This window comes from Phasianus colchicus, chromosome 1, assembly GCF_987193195.1.
Source record: "Phasianus colchicus chromosome 1, bPhaCol1.hap1.1, whole genome shotgun sequence".
In the NCBI taxonomy this organism is placed as follows: Eukaryota; Metazoa; Chordata; class Aves; order Galliformes; family Phasianidae; genus Phasianus; species Phasianus colchicus.
Genome location: NC_143436.1, coordinates 130,438,628 through 130,453,226, shown reverse-complemented (window position 1 = coordinate 130,453,226; position 14,599 = coordinate 130,438,628). Strand labels below are relative to the sequence as shown.

The window sequence follows — 14,599 nt, the reverse complement described above, 5'->3', positions numbered from 1 at the left end:
TATGATGGCTCTCAATATGGTCACATGGATTTGTGCACATTCAGATTACTCAAATAGTCTCGAATCTGATCTTCTCTGGCAGTTCTTCATTCTCCCAGTCCTTTGCATCCTGTGAATTGGACAGTGTGACTAGAATATTTTCCATTTCACTCATCAGGGATAGTACCACTTCTTCTATCTTCTTTTGGTGTCCTAGGTGTTTTAATTAGTCCTTCTTGTTATTTTTTTTTCATCTCTAGCAAATCTCAGGCCCAGCTTTGCCTTGAATTTCACAATTCCCTGGACCACATCTCTCACTTCCCAGAATTTGTATTCCTGCCTCCACTGCCTATGCATTTTGGCTCTTTCGTGCCTTAGTTTGGCTAAGAGGTCTTGACTTAGCCAACCTCATTCCCTGGTTCATCTGCCTGGCCTTTTGCATGTCAGGTTTGAGAGCTCTTATGCCCAAATAAAAAAGTCTTTAAATATCTCCCATCTCTCATTTGTTCTTTACCTCTGAGGGCATTTTCCCAAGAAATCCAAAGCATTAGAGCCCTAAGTAGTCAAAAATGTGCCTTTCAGGTACTATGCAGTACATGGAAAGGCAGATGCTATGTTTCTCAGTTCACAGAAAGCTGTTTTGCTGGGTAAATATCTTCCAGGACCCAGGCAGATTCTTTGGTCTCAAAATCAGTCAAGATGGCAAAAGGCCTTACACTATTCACTTCAGAGCCTATTAATCTGGGCAGTTCCTTGTCTCCACTCATGGGCAGTGTGTGATAGCTCATGTGTGTGCTCAGATTACTGTCTGTATTTAGAATGAGGACACTGACGTTCATGCAAGTGGTGCTGCACACCTTCGAGGACCAGTGCACTAACACAGGTGCCATAGTGTTGCTTTGATACCCTCAGGATTTTTACATGCCAAAAGAAACTTTACCTTTACTGTCCATTGAATGTACCCAGAAAAAAAAAAAAGTGTGTACACAAGAAGGACATTACCCTTATCAAGTGGAAGATTGACAAAGGAGAAGTTATGGGAGCTGGAAACATTGGTTTGCTACTCTTCTATAAGAACTGCATTTGAGGTTGAATAGTGCAGAGCTGGAGACTGCTGTTACAAAGTCCACACCATCAGGCATACTGCAGAGGTGACCCTCAGCAATAAGCAGAAAATAGTGGTGTGGTTTGAAACAATGGTGCTGACCTATACCTAACCCAGAAATTTATCTCACATCTACATCTGCTACTAAGGCTGTGCTCTATACAGAAGCTCACATGAAGCTTATGTAACAGGAAAAAGAAGAAAATTACATGAATGAAGTGGTGAAGAAGCTGTCACACCATTTTTATTTTTGCCTCCCTATAGCAATACAGCAGCTGCTTTTGCCCGTTGCCTTACGGAAGTGCAGTGTAAGGGAAATGAGTAAGACATAGGCGTAGGCGGGATTTTTGCACCCTTTTACATGAGGTTTAGAAAAACTTAATAATGAAATAACACTGTCAAAGCATACAAAAATATGCCACTGAGTTGTATTCACAGCTTCTGCTTTTTCTGTGCCCGACTGCTATAACCGCCACAGGGAAACAGGTTTGCAAGGAGAAGGTATGTTTGCTTTTGACTTTATCTGTTGTACAGTTTTACCACAAAGAAGGTAGGCAAATACTGCATTCATGTCACTTGTGTTAATTTAAATGTTTTTAAAATAACTCTTCGAGGGATGGATAGATACTATCTCCAAAATGCATGCTTTTGTCTCCAAAGGCAGATGTAGCCAAAATTTTGATGGCATATTAGTATATTTTTTCTATAGTTTATTTATTATATAAAATTATTGTATAATGAAGAGTGACCACATTTCCAGTATTACTAGGCTCATCCAAGTATGCTCCTGAAGAAAGCCCGGTCTGATTGGAAATGTTCAGATTTTTGCATTCATAGAGTATCACTGTAAGAGTTCCTTTTAGGAATACTGCATTTAGACACCAGTTAAATGGAACTATTTAAGTGTCTTTTTTCTTATTCCAATGTTAATAATGAAGTAGAATATGAAGTAGAATATTCCATATATGCAGAGTTCTCTGAAAATGACAAAACCCCGGGGGCATAAATTGAATATGCCTAAAAGTCATAGTAAGGCATAAAGTTTATATATATATATATATATATCTTTCAATGTTTTGGTTTTTTTTTTTTTTCCCCAATAACATCTTCCTTTCCTTTGTTTATAAAAGTCATTATGGCATCTGACATGACATAAGCTCTGATAAGGTAAAATAAGTTACAGGGTCAGATGTTGCTTATAACAAGGATGTTATTAGGCAGTTCTTTCTCATCTAATAACCACTAATCAGTCTGAAGAATAAATAATGTAGCAGGATTTCAACATAGCTGATATTTCCAAATTTCTAAAATGAACATCTACTGTGAACATGTGTCAGGGCTGAGCATTTTCAGAGAAGAAATGAAAGGTGGGCTGTTCTGCAACACAAAGCCTAGCTGTAGCCCATTTTCACAGAAAGTTTATAAACAACAGTGCACAATGGATGCAGAATGGAAACAGCTTTGCATGGAAATACTTCATGTTTCTTGAAGATTTGGGTCAATAATCTGCACAGCAATTGTGTGAGATGTAAAAGAAAGCGCTTCCCACCTCTGAGGAGAAAAAGTACTGTTCTTCTACTGTAATTGTTTTTCTAAAAAGAAGAAACATGTAAGACCACAGGTAGAATAAAGAGGAGGAAAAGATAATTTCAAAAATAAATCTGCAGATTTCACAGAGAAAGAAGATAGGAAACATTTCTGTTCATTAATTACATGCAGGTTCCAGATGATGTAAGAGGCAGAATGAATTAAATCTCCTGTATTCAAGGCAGAAAATTTTGTTATATAGAGGTACATCTGGGCTGATCTTACCTTTTCAGGCAGGAAACACAGTGAAGACTTCATTTATCTCATCCTAGACTAGTTTGAATAAACTGTATCTTAAGTACTGTTTCTTTCCAGCCACTATAAGGACAGCACAGAATTATTGCCTCCCTTGAGGGCACATTTATACAGCACCTGTATGCTGTTAAGACAAACTGCACCCCACGGTCTGATGCTGTATTCAGAGTTAAATGTTAAATGTTGCAAGTAATTTATTTTTATTCATTTCCAAAAACAAATCATGTTCTTTTAGTTCTAAAATATGCTATTTGCAACCCTCTACAAATTATCTGAACTGCTATGTCCAAGAGCTGAAAGATGTTTTTACATTTTCTATTCACCAACTACTGAATAAAATGTGAAATTGGTCTTGGCCCAGCAGTGAGATTCAGACCTTCCTTGTTAGTAATCCCAATTACCACAAAGAATGCAGAACAAAATTTTATTATCTCTGATGACATTTTTTTTGCATATAAAACTTTTTTTTCCCTGTACAGCTCAGAGGAAAGAATCATGGCAGTATGGTTCTACCTATTTTTTAAGGAAATAATGATAAAGAAATGATGAATAAAGGGTTTTTAAAAGAGGAATTGTAGAGCAAGAAACCACTGAGAAAATTTGTCAAGCTCTCAAGTATAAACTGGAGGGAGAAAAATTTAAATATCTCATTGAAATAATGGAAGATAGTGGGAGAAATATCTAAGAAACTTATCTGTTATTAAAAATGAAGGCAAAATTGTAACACTATAGTGAATAGGATAGACTCAAAAATAAACAGCTCCCTAAAGGAAAGGTAGTCAAAATCCATACACCGTGGAAAGGTGAATAAAGAAGAAATTAAAAATAAACTCCCAGAGTTTGGAATGAAATTCCTATCCATAAAGGGAATAAAGTGACTCTCATAATTCTGCAGCTGATCATGGCTGTTTGTAAGCATAGTAACATCGTGGCTGCAGAACACAAGCTCATAAGTTTAAAGAACATTTGTGTGTTTCTATATGCTTCTCTTAGTTATAAAAAGCTGAAGTTACAACTGAAGAGGGCAAGGAACTGGTTTCATTTGCCTTTTCTTCAACCACAATGCCACAATGCCATCTTAGGAGTTCCCTTTACCCTATTATATCCTCAGTCAACCTAGCTGTTTATTGGGGCATACCTGAAACAGGTTGCTTTTGAATTTGACACCAAAGTAACCCTTTTTCCTTTTGATTTATAGCATCACCAAAGGCTTTATAAACACTAAACCTCTAAGATCCTTGCACAGTGCCTTGATTGTACTTCAGACTGCTGCACTTTTTTGATGGAAAGAACATTTCCCTATTTCCAATCCAGAAGTATTTTCCTTTTGTAAATGGGGAAATGAAGTGCGTAGATTTGATTGACCCTGGGTCATCAGGTGAATCTGTGAAATAACAGAGAAATGAGTGATGGTCTTGGTCGTCTTAGTATCATGATATACTCACTGGACTCTAAAGAGTGTATTGTCATACACTTATATAAACACATATATAAGTCAGATATAAACAACTCTATTTTGAAATCTTACATGTCTCTAGCAACAGGAGTATATTGGCAATTTTTTTTTGTCTCCTGAATTACTCCTCTTTATTTTCAGATGTTTACACAATCAGATAGTTGCTACTCTTGGGTCTCCATTGAAATATCTTGTCCCTAATAACAATTCCCCTAGTCCATCCTGATTACCAGTGTGCTGAGTGTGAAGAGGATGTTTCCCCTGAGGTGTTCTGAGTGATGGGAAGTTATTCATTTATATGTATTTGTACCTAAGGTATATAACATTGTATTAGTTCTCCTAGATATCAGCCTCTGCCTCTGGAAATTTTCAGTCAGGCCACATGTTAGTGGCCTAGTTAGTTCTTACATCCCTAATACGTTCAAATGAAATAAACTTTCTGTAAAGAAGTTCCAAATACCTTCATTCAGCAAAGCAACTGCCTGGAGCCACCAATAGATATATATATATATTAGGTACAAGAATGCATTTAAGCTCCTTTTATTCTGGAGAATTATTTTTTCATACAGCACTGTTGAGAAGAGAAAAGGATTCAGAAGGAAGATACATTTTTCTGCGTTAATAACATGGATATTATCAAAGTTATGTGCAAACAGAATTCCACAAACACTTGAATCCAATCTGTATCAGTCTTGAATAGGTTAGCAATGGCTCTAAATTAAAGATCCAAAATATGCTGTTCTCTCCTCAAAATCCTGACAATTCTGTAGGGCCTACCTTCAGAAAACAGACTTAGGGTCAGGTTGTAATTACCTAGTTTTAACACAGAAAAAAAAGTAGTGGACAGCTTATCTTAAATTCCTAGTTCTTTGTAAGTCCACACTCATAAGTTTAGAGAACTTAACATGAAGGCAGGAGAGAAACCTTCCCTGGCGCATAGTTGCAGAATTTATATTCCACTGTAGACCGGACCTTTGATAAACTGAAGATGTAAGCAAAAAACACATCACAGAAGTACAGAATCAGAGAATCACGGGCGTTGGAAGGGCCCTTGAGAGATCAAGTCTAACTCCCCTGCTAAAGCAGGCACCCTACAATAGGTTGTACCAGTAGGCATCCAGCTGGGTCTTGAGTATCTCCATAGAAGGAGGCTCTGCGACCTCTCTGGGCAGGCTGCTCCAGTGCTCTGTCACCCTCAGCGTAAAGACATTTTTCCGCATATTAGTACAGAACTTCCTCTGTTCAAGTTTTAGGCTATTATTCCTTGTTCTGTCGCTACACATCACCAAGAGCCTGGCCTCATCTATTTGGCTCTCACCTCCCTTTCAATATTTATAAACATTAATCAGATCCAATGTTTATAGACATCTAAAGGGAGGTGGGAGTCACACCAGTGACTGTGTTTGTTAGTAGTCTCCAACACGTAATTGTGCCTGAACAGATTAAATCATAGCCACATCTTCAGCACCTGTAACAATGTTAGACAATCTTCAGATTCTACACAGATAAGATCATTGCTATATTGATGCAAATGTGCAACTGAAAGACCCAAACAGTATGCAACTGTGCTTGCTAATCAAGTGCCTAAAAATCATTAAAGGTGTATGCAGAGTTCTACATGATTTAAGAAGTTGTACAGTCTTTCCACAGAGGGGACATGAGATATTCTTCCTATGTTTGCAGGCATGAATGTCACAGCCATTGAAAATTTTGTCTGTGTGATATATAATATTTCCTTCATGAACTGCACTTGGCATGTGGACAGGAATACTTCAGGAGATGCTCAGTATTTCTTGTACTGGAAGACCTCAAGGTGAGTAAGTCTTCTTGCCTTGGAAAATTTGAATTCTCATCTGACATGAAACATTATCAATATTAAACTGAAGAAATTTGTTATATAAAGGAATGAAGATTTCGTCAGATGCCAGAATTACATCACAGATAATTGTGGAAGACACACAGGATGTAGATTCCAAAATGTGACAATAAAAGAAAATAGGAAAGCTTATTTCCTGGTGAATGAGTCTAGAAATGGACAAAATATTTTGCCCTACACAGCGACAATTTATCTGTATGAAATTGGTAAGGACTATTATTTTTTTATTTTATTTTATTTTATTTCCAGCATTGTGCTAAAAGAATGAGGAATTCCCTAGGGCTGAGGGAAAAAAAAAAAAAAAAAAAAAAAAAAGCATAAGTTTTTGAAATACTGTTCCACAGACTTCTTATTCATTTTTCCCAGCCTTTATGACTGAAAAGTCAAAACTATAAGAAAAAAAAATGAAATGCAGAGTCAACCTGAAATTATAGACTGGAGATTTTTGAACACTGCCATCACATATATATTCTATGAAAGAATAAAGTCATCCTTTGGGATTAAGTAGCTATGGATGCCTGAGTGGAAATAGCTAGATGTTGGGTTTGTGTCTTTATCTCATGATTCTGAATTCTGTTGAAACACAGAAAAAAAAAGATCCTCAAAATACCAAGTGTCTTAAAACATTGAGCAAAAACTATAACAAAACAAAACAAATGCACAGATTATATTTCAGAATTCAGTAAAATATAGCAATGAGTTTGTTCTGTTTGAACTGTATTTCTAATTAAATTATTTCAGAGAAGCTCACCCCTCCATTAAATGTCACTGTGAACTGTACAGAAGTTTCTCACAGTTGTGAAATTCAGTGGCAACGACCTCGTACAAGTCATGTGGAAAGAGACATTTGTTTCAAATATGAAATTATCATAGAAAAGAAGGTAAGGTGAATGAATTATAACTCCTAACATTCATTATTTCATACAGCTGCGTTTCAACCTGTGCTATCATACAACAAATGCCCTCTTCTCTCTTTCTCTTCTTGAGCTACCTCTGTTTTTCTATGTAGTACCCTTGCATGTGAGTTGAGAACAGCTGCCACTCACTGATAAATGCAGCCATTTGCAGGAATACTTTCAGTCCAACATACGGCTGATCATTAAAGGAACTGGTCAAGGATTCTCCAATAGTTATTCTAGCACAAACACAGAACATAACTTTCCTCCTCACCACTGTCCTCTCTTCCGAAAGATACACTGGTTTAGCCTTCTTGAGTTTGCTACATATGGAAGTCGACTGACCGAGTAACAAAAAAAGTATTTCTGTTACAGAATAGAGTTGGGCAATAGCGTAATTTAGATAGCAAATTCATTGTGTAACTGGAATTCTTGGATTGCTGTGAATGCTCAAAATTGCCAAAAGGTTGAATTTCAATGTAGCTAGCTGGTTTAAGGACTGGAAATATCTGAAGTTAAACTCATTTGCAGAGCACCAGAGGAAGTGAGTGATTCAAAGAAAAGTAGATGGCTTACACAGATAACGAAGACAGCATCAATTTGCACACTCAGCATTGTCTATGTGCAAAGTACTTTCTGTGCAAAGTACTTTCTGTGCAAAGTACTTTCTAGTTTTTGTTGTTGTTGTTTGTTTCTTTGTTCTGTGTTTCTAGTTTTGCTGTTAACTGGAGCTGTGTATTTCTTTTGGATGCAGTTTTTGTATAAACAAACATCTCTGCCAGATTGCACTAACCATTTGATTGACCTTGAAGTTTGTATCTCATCCAATTCCGAGGCTTAGCTAAAGTAAGTCTGCACCTTATATACAGTCAGGATTGTGAACTGCACTGCAGATGTCACAAATGTTTCTTTGTGGTAGTAATACAGATAAGTTCTTTGTATTGTTGCCTTTTTTAAACGTGCACTGTTTTGTCTTTGTTTTCTTTAAGTTCATTGTCCTTTCTTTTTAATTTCAAGTGGAAATAGCCTGCTATGTTTTTGAATAAAATGAAATATTCTATCATATCACTGAAACAGAAAATCCAGGTTTTCCAGATCTTAACGTGAAATGATTGTTATTTTACATTTCATTAATTGCAACTATTTTGAAGATTTAGATTAATAAGGTCAGTAGTATATTATCCATCAAGAATACTGCTTGAAATATTTGTGGAAGTAGTCATGAGTTTTTTGTTCCAACAACAAATAAATACATACATATATATATACATACATAGGGAGACATAGTATAACTGAATTAAATGATTACGAACGCAAAAGTAACACATACACAGTTTTAGGGGGAAAAAAATTGACAGAGTTTGCTAGTATTTTTCAAGATTTTTTTTAGTACAAGTAAGACATACATCTTTCACGCATAGGGCATGTGAAAAAAGCTTCTGTTGTTACTGTTTTTCAGTTCTTTGATTCTCAGTTCTGCAATCACATTTAAAGTGTTCATTATTTCAGAGCACAGGTGATGAGGAAAAATGTTTCAGTGGAAGAACAGCTTAATTTCACAGTGTATAAAGAAAAGCATTTAAAATATGAAATGTACTCTTTTTCTTTTTAAAAATTAACCATTTATAAAGTAGGACATCTTATTAAATAGTAACAATAGGAACAATCATAAAAATTGAAGTTCTTTGTTGTTGCTAGGCTGATCCTGAGGAAAGAATCAAAAACACATCTAAAACGGTAAGACTGTTATTACATTAATCTAAAGTTTATGTTGGGTAGAAAAGCCAAATGTATAAGAACATCCTGCAATCAAATCGCTTTCGCTTTAGGATACCTGTGTATAATATAGTATGTATGCTTATTATTAACAAATTTCCTCGGTACAGTTTTATATTTTTGTTTATAAGACATGGTACAAAAAATACTTGCATACATGCATCTTACATCTGTGCAAGTCACACATCCTCCATTTTACATCTCACTGTACTTCCTAGCAAATTCATGCATATGTATAAATATTATCATAATTTCACATTATGATTGGAGACACAAAAATCGGATAACTGTAAAGAATTTTACTTCATAAATGGTCTCAGGATGGGGTTGGGATGAAGGAAACAGAAAAATACTACCTGAAAGGTTAAGTCAGTATAAAGGAGGAAGAAAAATATCATTCATGTCTCCACAGAATTATGTAAAAAAAATTATTCTGTAATTGTTTACATTATTAAATGGAACAGATACATATGTTAACATCTGTACATCTAGTGAAGGCATAGCTCTCAGTCTAGTTGTTTTATATTTAGGAAAGAATCATCACAGGAAATTCCTATATATTTGACAGCTTCAATGCAAATAAAAGGTACAGCGTCAAAATCAGAGCTACTAACAATGACTGCTTAGTGAGTGAAAACTGGGGGGAGTGGAGTACACCTGTAGAGTTTGGTAAGAATGAAAATCATTTTCTTGACATAAATTTCTCTCAATTACTATTTGTCTGCCTCGCTTCCAGGTAGAAACACTTTTAAATTTGCACATCCCTTCAATTTGCTAAGATGAAAAAGAGCAAAGAACTGGCATATCTCTCAATACGAGGGAGGCTTCCAACCGTTCTGCTATGACAGTACTTCTTGCAAGAAGATAGCAGATAAAGCACATCTTTTTCAAGTCTCTGCTGCCATCTGTTTTCCTTCTGTTTTCACAGACCTATCATTTCATCTGTTCTCTGTCACCTTGGATTTTGAAATAATATGTAGACCTCTGTTCCTCACAAAATGTTTGGTAAAGTGTCAAGACAGTGTGCTGAAGACATGCTATCTGCCATCCCATTTCTTCACATATTACAAGGCAATGAGAAGCTAGGCCAAGGAAGAAATGATGGCATGGTGCTGTGAAATGCCATCATGCATCAGAGAAGACGCTTTACATAGTTGTGCATTCTTTCCTATTTTGTGATACTAAACACCTTGATGATTACTGTCTTTCAGGAAGAGAACAACTGACATCTATTTCATCATACACATTACTTCTGATATCAGTGATAGCAGCAAGTCTCATACTTTTCTTCTGCATCATGTAAGTCTTATTCCTCGTGCAAAACTTGTATTCTGGATTCTAATGTGAAATAACTCTTTTTTCCCAGCAGAAATATTCTGATATCTCTTAAGTAGAGGAGACAGGGGGAAAGGTGATACTGAATTATAGCAGGTATCATGATGTCCTGGCCATAGAGCATCAAGTGGCCTCTGTATTTCTGATTCCCAATGCTTTTTTAACTACTTGATCAACATAGCACAACTCCTTCCAACAGAGATATGAGGTCTTAGATAAGTTCCTCTTTAGTTTCTGCCTTTAGGCACTGTAGTGTAGAGGGTGACAAGTAAAATTATTTCCTTGGTTTAAGGATATTTCTGTCTCAGAGGATAAAGAAAAGCAACTTCCTATAACTCTTTAACAAATCATAAAATAAACTGCAAAAATCCAAATGCTGAACAATGAACCAAAGCCACTGGTTTTGATTCATGTAATTTTTAGATACTTTTTCATTATTTTTGTCCCAGAGAAAGAAAATAAGGCCTCAGTGTTATAATAATAGAATACATTTTTATAAGTTTGTATATTGAGTCTTTTCTTCTCCACCTTTTTTTGACCCTGTAGAACCATTTATTTGAAAACAGTACCTGCTATCGTACTACAGCCAAAAGACCTGTTCCATGATATCTCTCCAGTGAATTTCCAGGTATGTTTTCTTTCCATTTCTCTGAATTTTTTTGTAAAGAAGGATCCATTGCAGTCTCAACTATATGAACTAAGTGTCAGAGAAATGTATATAAGCACAAAATATATTTCTTTCTTTTTTGTCTGTTGGGGTATCAAAAGATGAGCTCCGTATACAAATAATTCTCCTTGTTCTCCTTTTCCATTCAAAGATATTTGGTATTGGTTAAATAATCTATTTCACCCAGCTCTCCATAGCCTAAGCTTCTCAGCACAATACTAATGTAGATCCAGACTGCTGGTAGCTATGCAGAGAGACACAGAGAAATTTACTTCTGGTTAAAAATACTTCTCTTGTAGCAGATGTTGAGACCACGTTAGTATTTGGCAATGCTGCTGAAGGAGGAGAATTTTCCAGGATATGGCAAGCAAGAAAGTACAGCAGAAAGCTGAGAGGTTTTGATCTGTGCAGAGTGCTTGAGTGACTTACGAGAACAAGGAAAACATCACAAGTAAAAATGGGAGAACTGCCAGTCTGGAAAGCATTGTGCAAAATGCTTTGTTGCCACAATTCAGATAGTATTTTAGCTGGCAATGAGTAGGTCTGGAAGCAAGAACATGCCTACAAGGACATACTGGAATCTTCTATAAATCCTACTTTCATTTCCTAAGTCACATGAACCTTGTTAGATCCAGAGTCGCTTTTGTAAAAGTTCTTTGGTCCCTTCTGGGGAGCTCATCATGAAGGGAAGATATATATTCATCTACTCCAGTCCTCTCATTGCCAGAGTCCCACTACATCTTCTATATAATACGTAAATAATAACAATTTGAATAATAGAAGATTCAAAATTATAAACTAGTGATCAATCTCATGCATAAAATGTTAATGAAATATTTTATTTCTCTTTTAATAGACAGAGAATCAATTCATAAAGCATGAAACTGAAGAAATAATAATTATTGAAGAAGCAGCATAATGGCATGCAAGAGAAGAAAGTTTTCTTTTTTATGCAAATGATTATATATGTACTTGTTGGCATTAATTTACAGGTTTTTGATATCCTCCCTCTTGTAAGCAGCATTGCCTGATCAGGCCAATCTTCTATAATCTGTCATTAAAAAAACTTTGTATTATTTGCTTGGAAATAATATTAATTTCTGTAAGTATTTTGAGCTATATACTCCAACTAGTGGAATACTCTAACTAGTAAGGAGATGTCAAACAGAATCATTAATATGGGGTTTAATCATACATTGCACTTCAATAGATGAATCATTTACATTGGGAAAACCGTGAGTTAGATGTCATGTATTACCATGGATTGCCCAGTGCCATGCCTACGTCCCATCTCTTATCTCCCCTATGCTTGTATACCTCATTGCCATATCCTGTGTCTCCCCTTCTGGAGAGTTTAGCACTCATCCAAACTTATACTGCAATGGTACCTTGATGGTAGCACACAAAGGTAAATGTAAATCAAAAAAGCTACAGACACTTGCTTAATGATCTGTTACTAGTAATGGAAATACCATATTACTGAGCTACAGGGTTACAAGAGCTGAGCTACTTACACTTCTGTTATAAGTGATCTATTTTTCCTCATGTCAGCATTACTTGAAATCTCCCTCAAGAATAAATACTGAAGAACTTCTATGCCTACTAAGCAATTCTGTTCAATTCTGTTCCAGACTGGCTTTTCCTATGCCTTATCTGAAATTTCTAAAACAACTACTTCTGAAATGAATTTGATATGTTTTTTTCTGTGTTTCTATCAGGAAAGAAAAAGATTTAAAAAAAAAAAAAAAAAAAAAAAGGAAAAAAAAGAAAAAAAAAGGAAAAAAAAAAAAAAGTAAGAAAACATGCAAGCAAACAAAAACACAACCATAAAATAAACCCTGGCACACTGGAATGTCTCAAATGATTTGCATGTTCAAATTGCATCCTTGTAAAACAGGAGAGGTGCTGACGAGGTTAAGAAAAAAGTATGCCAGATTTTAAAAAATGCTCAGTATGGATACATGTAACTGAAGCATGAGTTTCTTCTAACTGAATTGGAGCTTCCAATGGGAATTTCACTTCTGCCCAGAGTATAGCCCTGGCTAGAGAGAAACATGCCTTGAGTCATGCCATAATGACATAAACTAAGTCCATCAGACAGGCACCAAGACAGCTTCTGCAGCATAGGAAATCCCCAGTGTCAGAAGGAAGCAATCGGGGACACAAGTCACAGAGATCTGAGTCCATGAGTTATGAGAGGATGGTTCTGGCATAAAAGAATCTGTAGGGCAAAGGTAGCAGATGCCAAGAACCGTTAGAGAGGTTAACTGAGACTCAAAGGGAGGAACTCTAGTCTGTGTCATGATATCCAAAACACAGTAAGAGGACGAAGGATATAAGGAAGATAAATCTAGGCTGCTGGCAGACAAGCTAAACACTATTTTCATGACATCTCACATATATATTATGCTATTTGCCTTCCTCTTTTTTCTCAGGATCTTAAAGTCTACCACATCGCGGTCCTTGCAGTCACGATTGCAAATGACTGTCATATCCTTGACCAACTCTTCTTTGATGAGTTACAAATCCAACTGGGTATCTTCTGTATTTGGTCTGTCCAGCATCTGTATTAAAATATGATTCCTGATGATCTCTCTAATTCTCCGTACCCTGCCATGTTGCCCTTCCAGCAGATTTCAGGATGGTTAAAATCATTTGAGGCAGCTGAAACCCCATCTTAATAGACAAAATTCAGTGATAGTGATAAACATCCGCTAGCCCATGATCAAGATGTTTCCTTTGAAGCCAGATTTTTCTGATTCCATGTTTCTAAATAAGTCTTAATGGACTATTTCTTTTGGATAATTTTAAAAATAGAAGTTAAAATGGAGCATACTCTTTAAATTATAACTTATTAACAGTAAGAACTTCTGCATCACAAATGTCCAACTAAAACCAAAACTTACTATAGAAATCAAAACATAAGGTCTACTGGATCCTCTCTATTCTGTTTCACAATCATGACCATTAGTGAACTATTTACACCCCCTTTGCTTTTGCTAGGGAAGCTGTTGAGGCTACAAAGCCCCTTCAGAAACCTGGAATTCATTTCCAATGTCCTGATGAGAACAACAGAATTCCTATTCATGAGACAGAGGAGGTGGGAGTAGTTGAGGTTACAGCATCTCTTTCCTGTTCTTGGGCAAAGGCCTAAAGTAATGATCGCTGGAAAAGGGTGGTCAGGATATGTAACCTTCTAACTATGTGATTCAGATGTTCACGCAGACAGAAGTCTTGTATTCTGGTCCCCTGTTGCTATTCCTTTGTTCTGTTATGGAAAACATCATTTTCTGAAAAAAAGGAAGTAGTGCAAGTACCAAGAAGAATGTTGCAATCTATACAAGAGCTGTAATATATTGCCAGAAAGAATGTTTAGACAGCTCTTGTGAGCACTCCTATTGCTGTTGGATGAATAAAATATTCTTCAAGCTTTAGGATTTTCTAGGAAAGTTGTGTTAATTCTGATCTGGCAGTGGCAGGATCATCATGGGTCTCAAAGAACCGAAAGCTGAATACACTCTCATTATCTCTGTAATTCTGAAAAGAGCCTATTCTTCACCTGCTGGGTTACACTAAGGCCACTCCACACAGATTTCTTGGACTTCACGGCTTTGATAATGTCAACTGCAACAGTTTTGCTTAGTGATTTTTTTTTTTTTTAATTTGT

The 14,599-nt window shown here is 36.1% G+C and overlaps 1 protein-coding gene across 2 annotated transcripts; it reads left to right on the top strand.

Annotated features, from left to right (window-relative positions):
• The first annotated feature begins 1,456 nt into the window (after window positions 1–1,456).
• On the top strand, window positions 1,457–12,679 carry LOC116230790 (granulocyte-macrophage colony-stimulating factor receptor subunit alpha-like). Of its 2 annotated transcripts, none has more exons than XM_031596157.2 (9): window positions 1,457–1,585; window positions 6,066–6,195; window positions 6,286–6,464; window positions 7,000–7,139; window positions 8,853–8,891; window positions 9,461–9,516; window positions 10,142–10,229; window positions 10,812–10,893; window positions 11,789–12,679. In XM_031596157.2, the coding sequence occupies exons 2-8, from the start codon at window positions 6,068–6,070 to the stop codon at window positions 10,869–10,871; spliced, it is 690 nt and encodes a 229-aa protein (XP_031452017.1). In that variant the 5' UTR covers window positions 1,457–1,585; window positions 6,066–6,067; the 3' UTR covers window positions 10,872–10,893; window positions 11,789–12,679. The 2 variants fall into 2 exon arrangements, with proteins under 2 accessions (XP_031452017.1, XP_031452015.2); XM_031596155.2 differs by having other exon boundaries at window positions 1,459–1,585; window positions 9,461–9,599.
• Window positions 12,680–14,599: the final 1,920 nt, after the last annotated feature.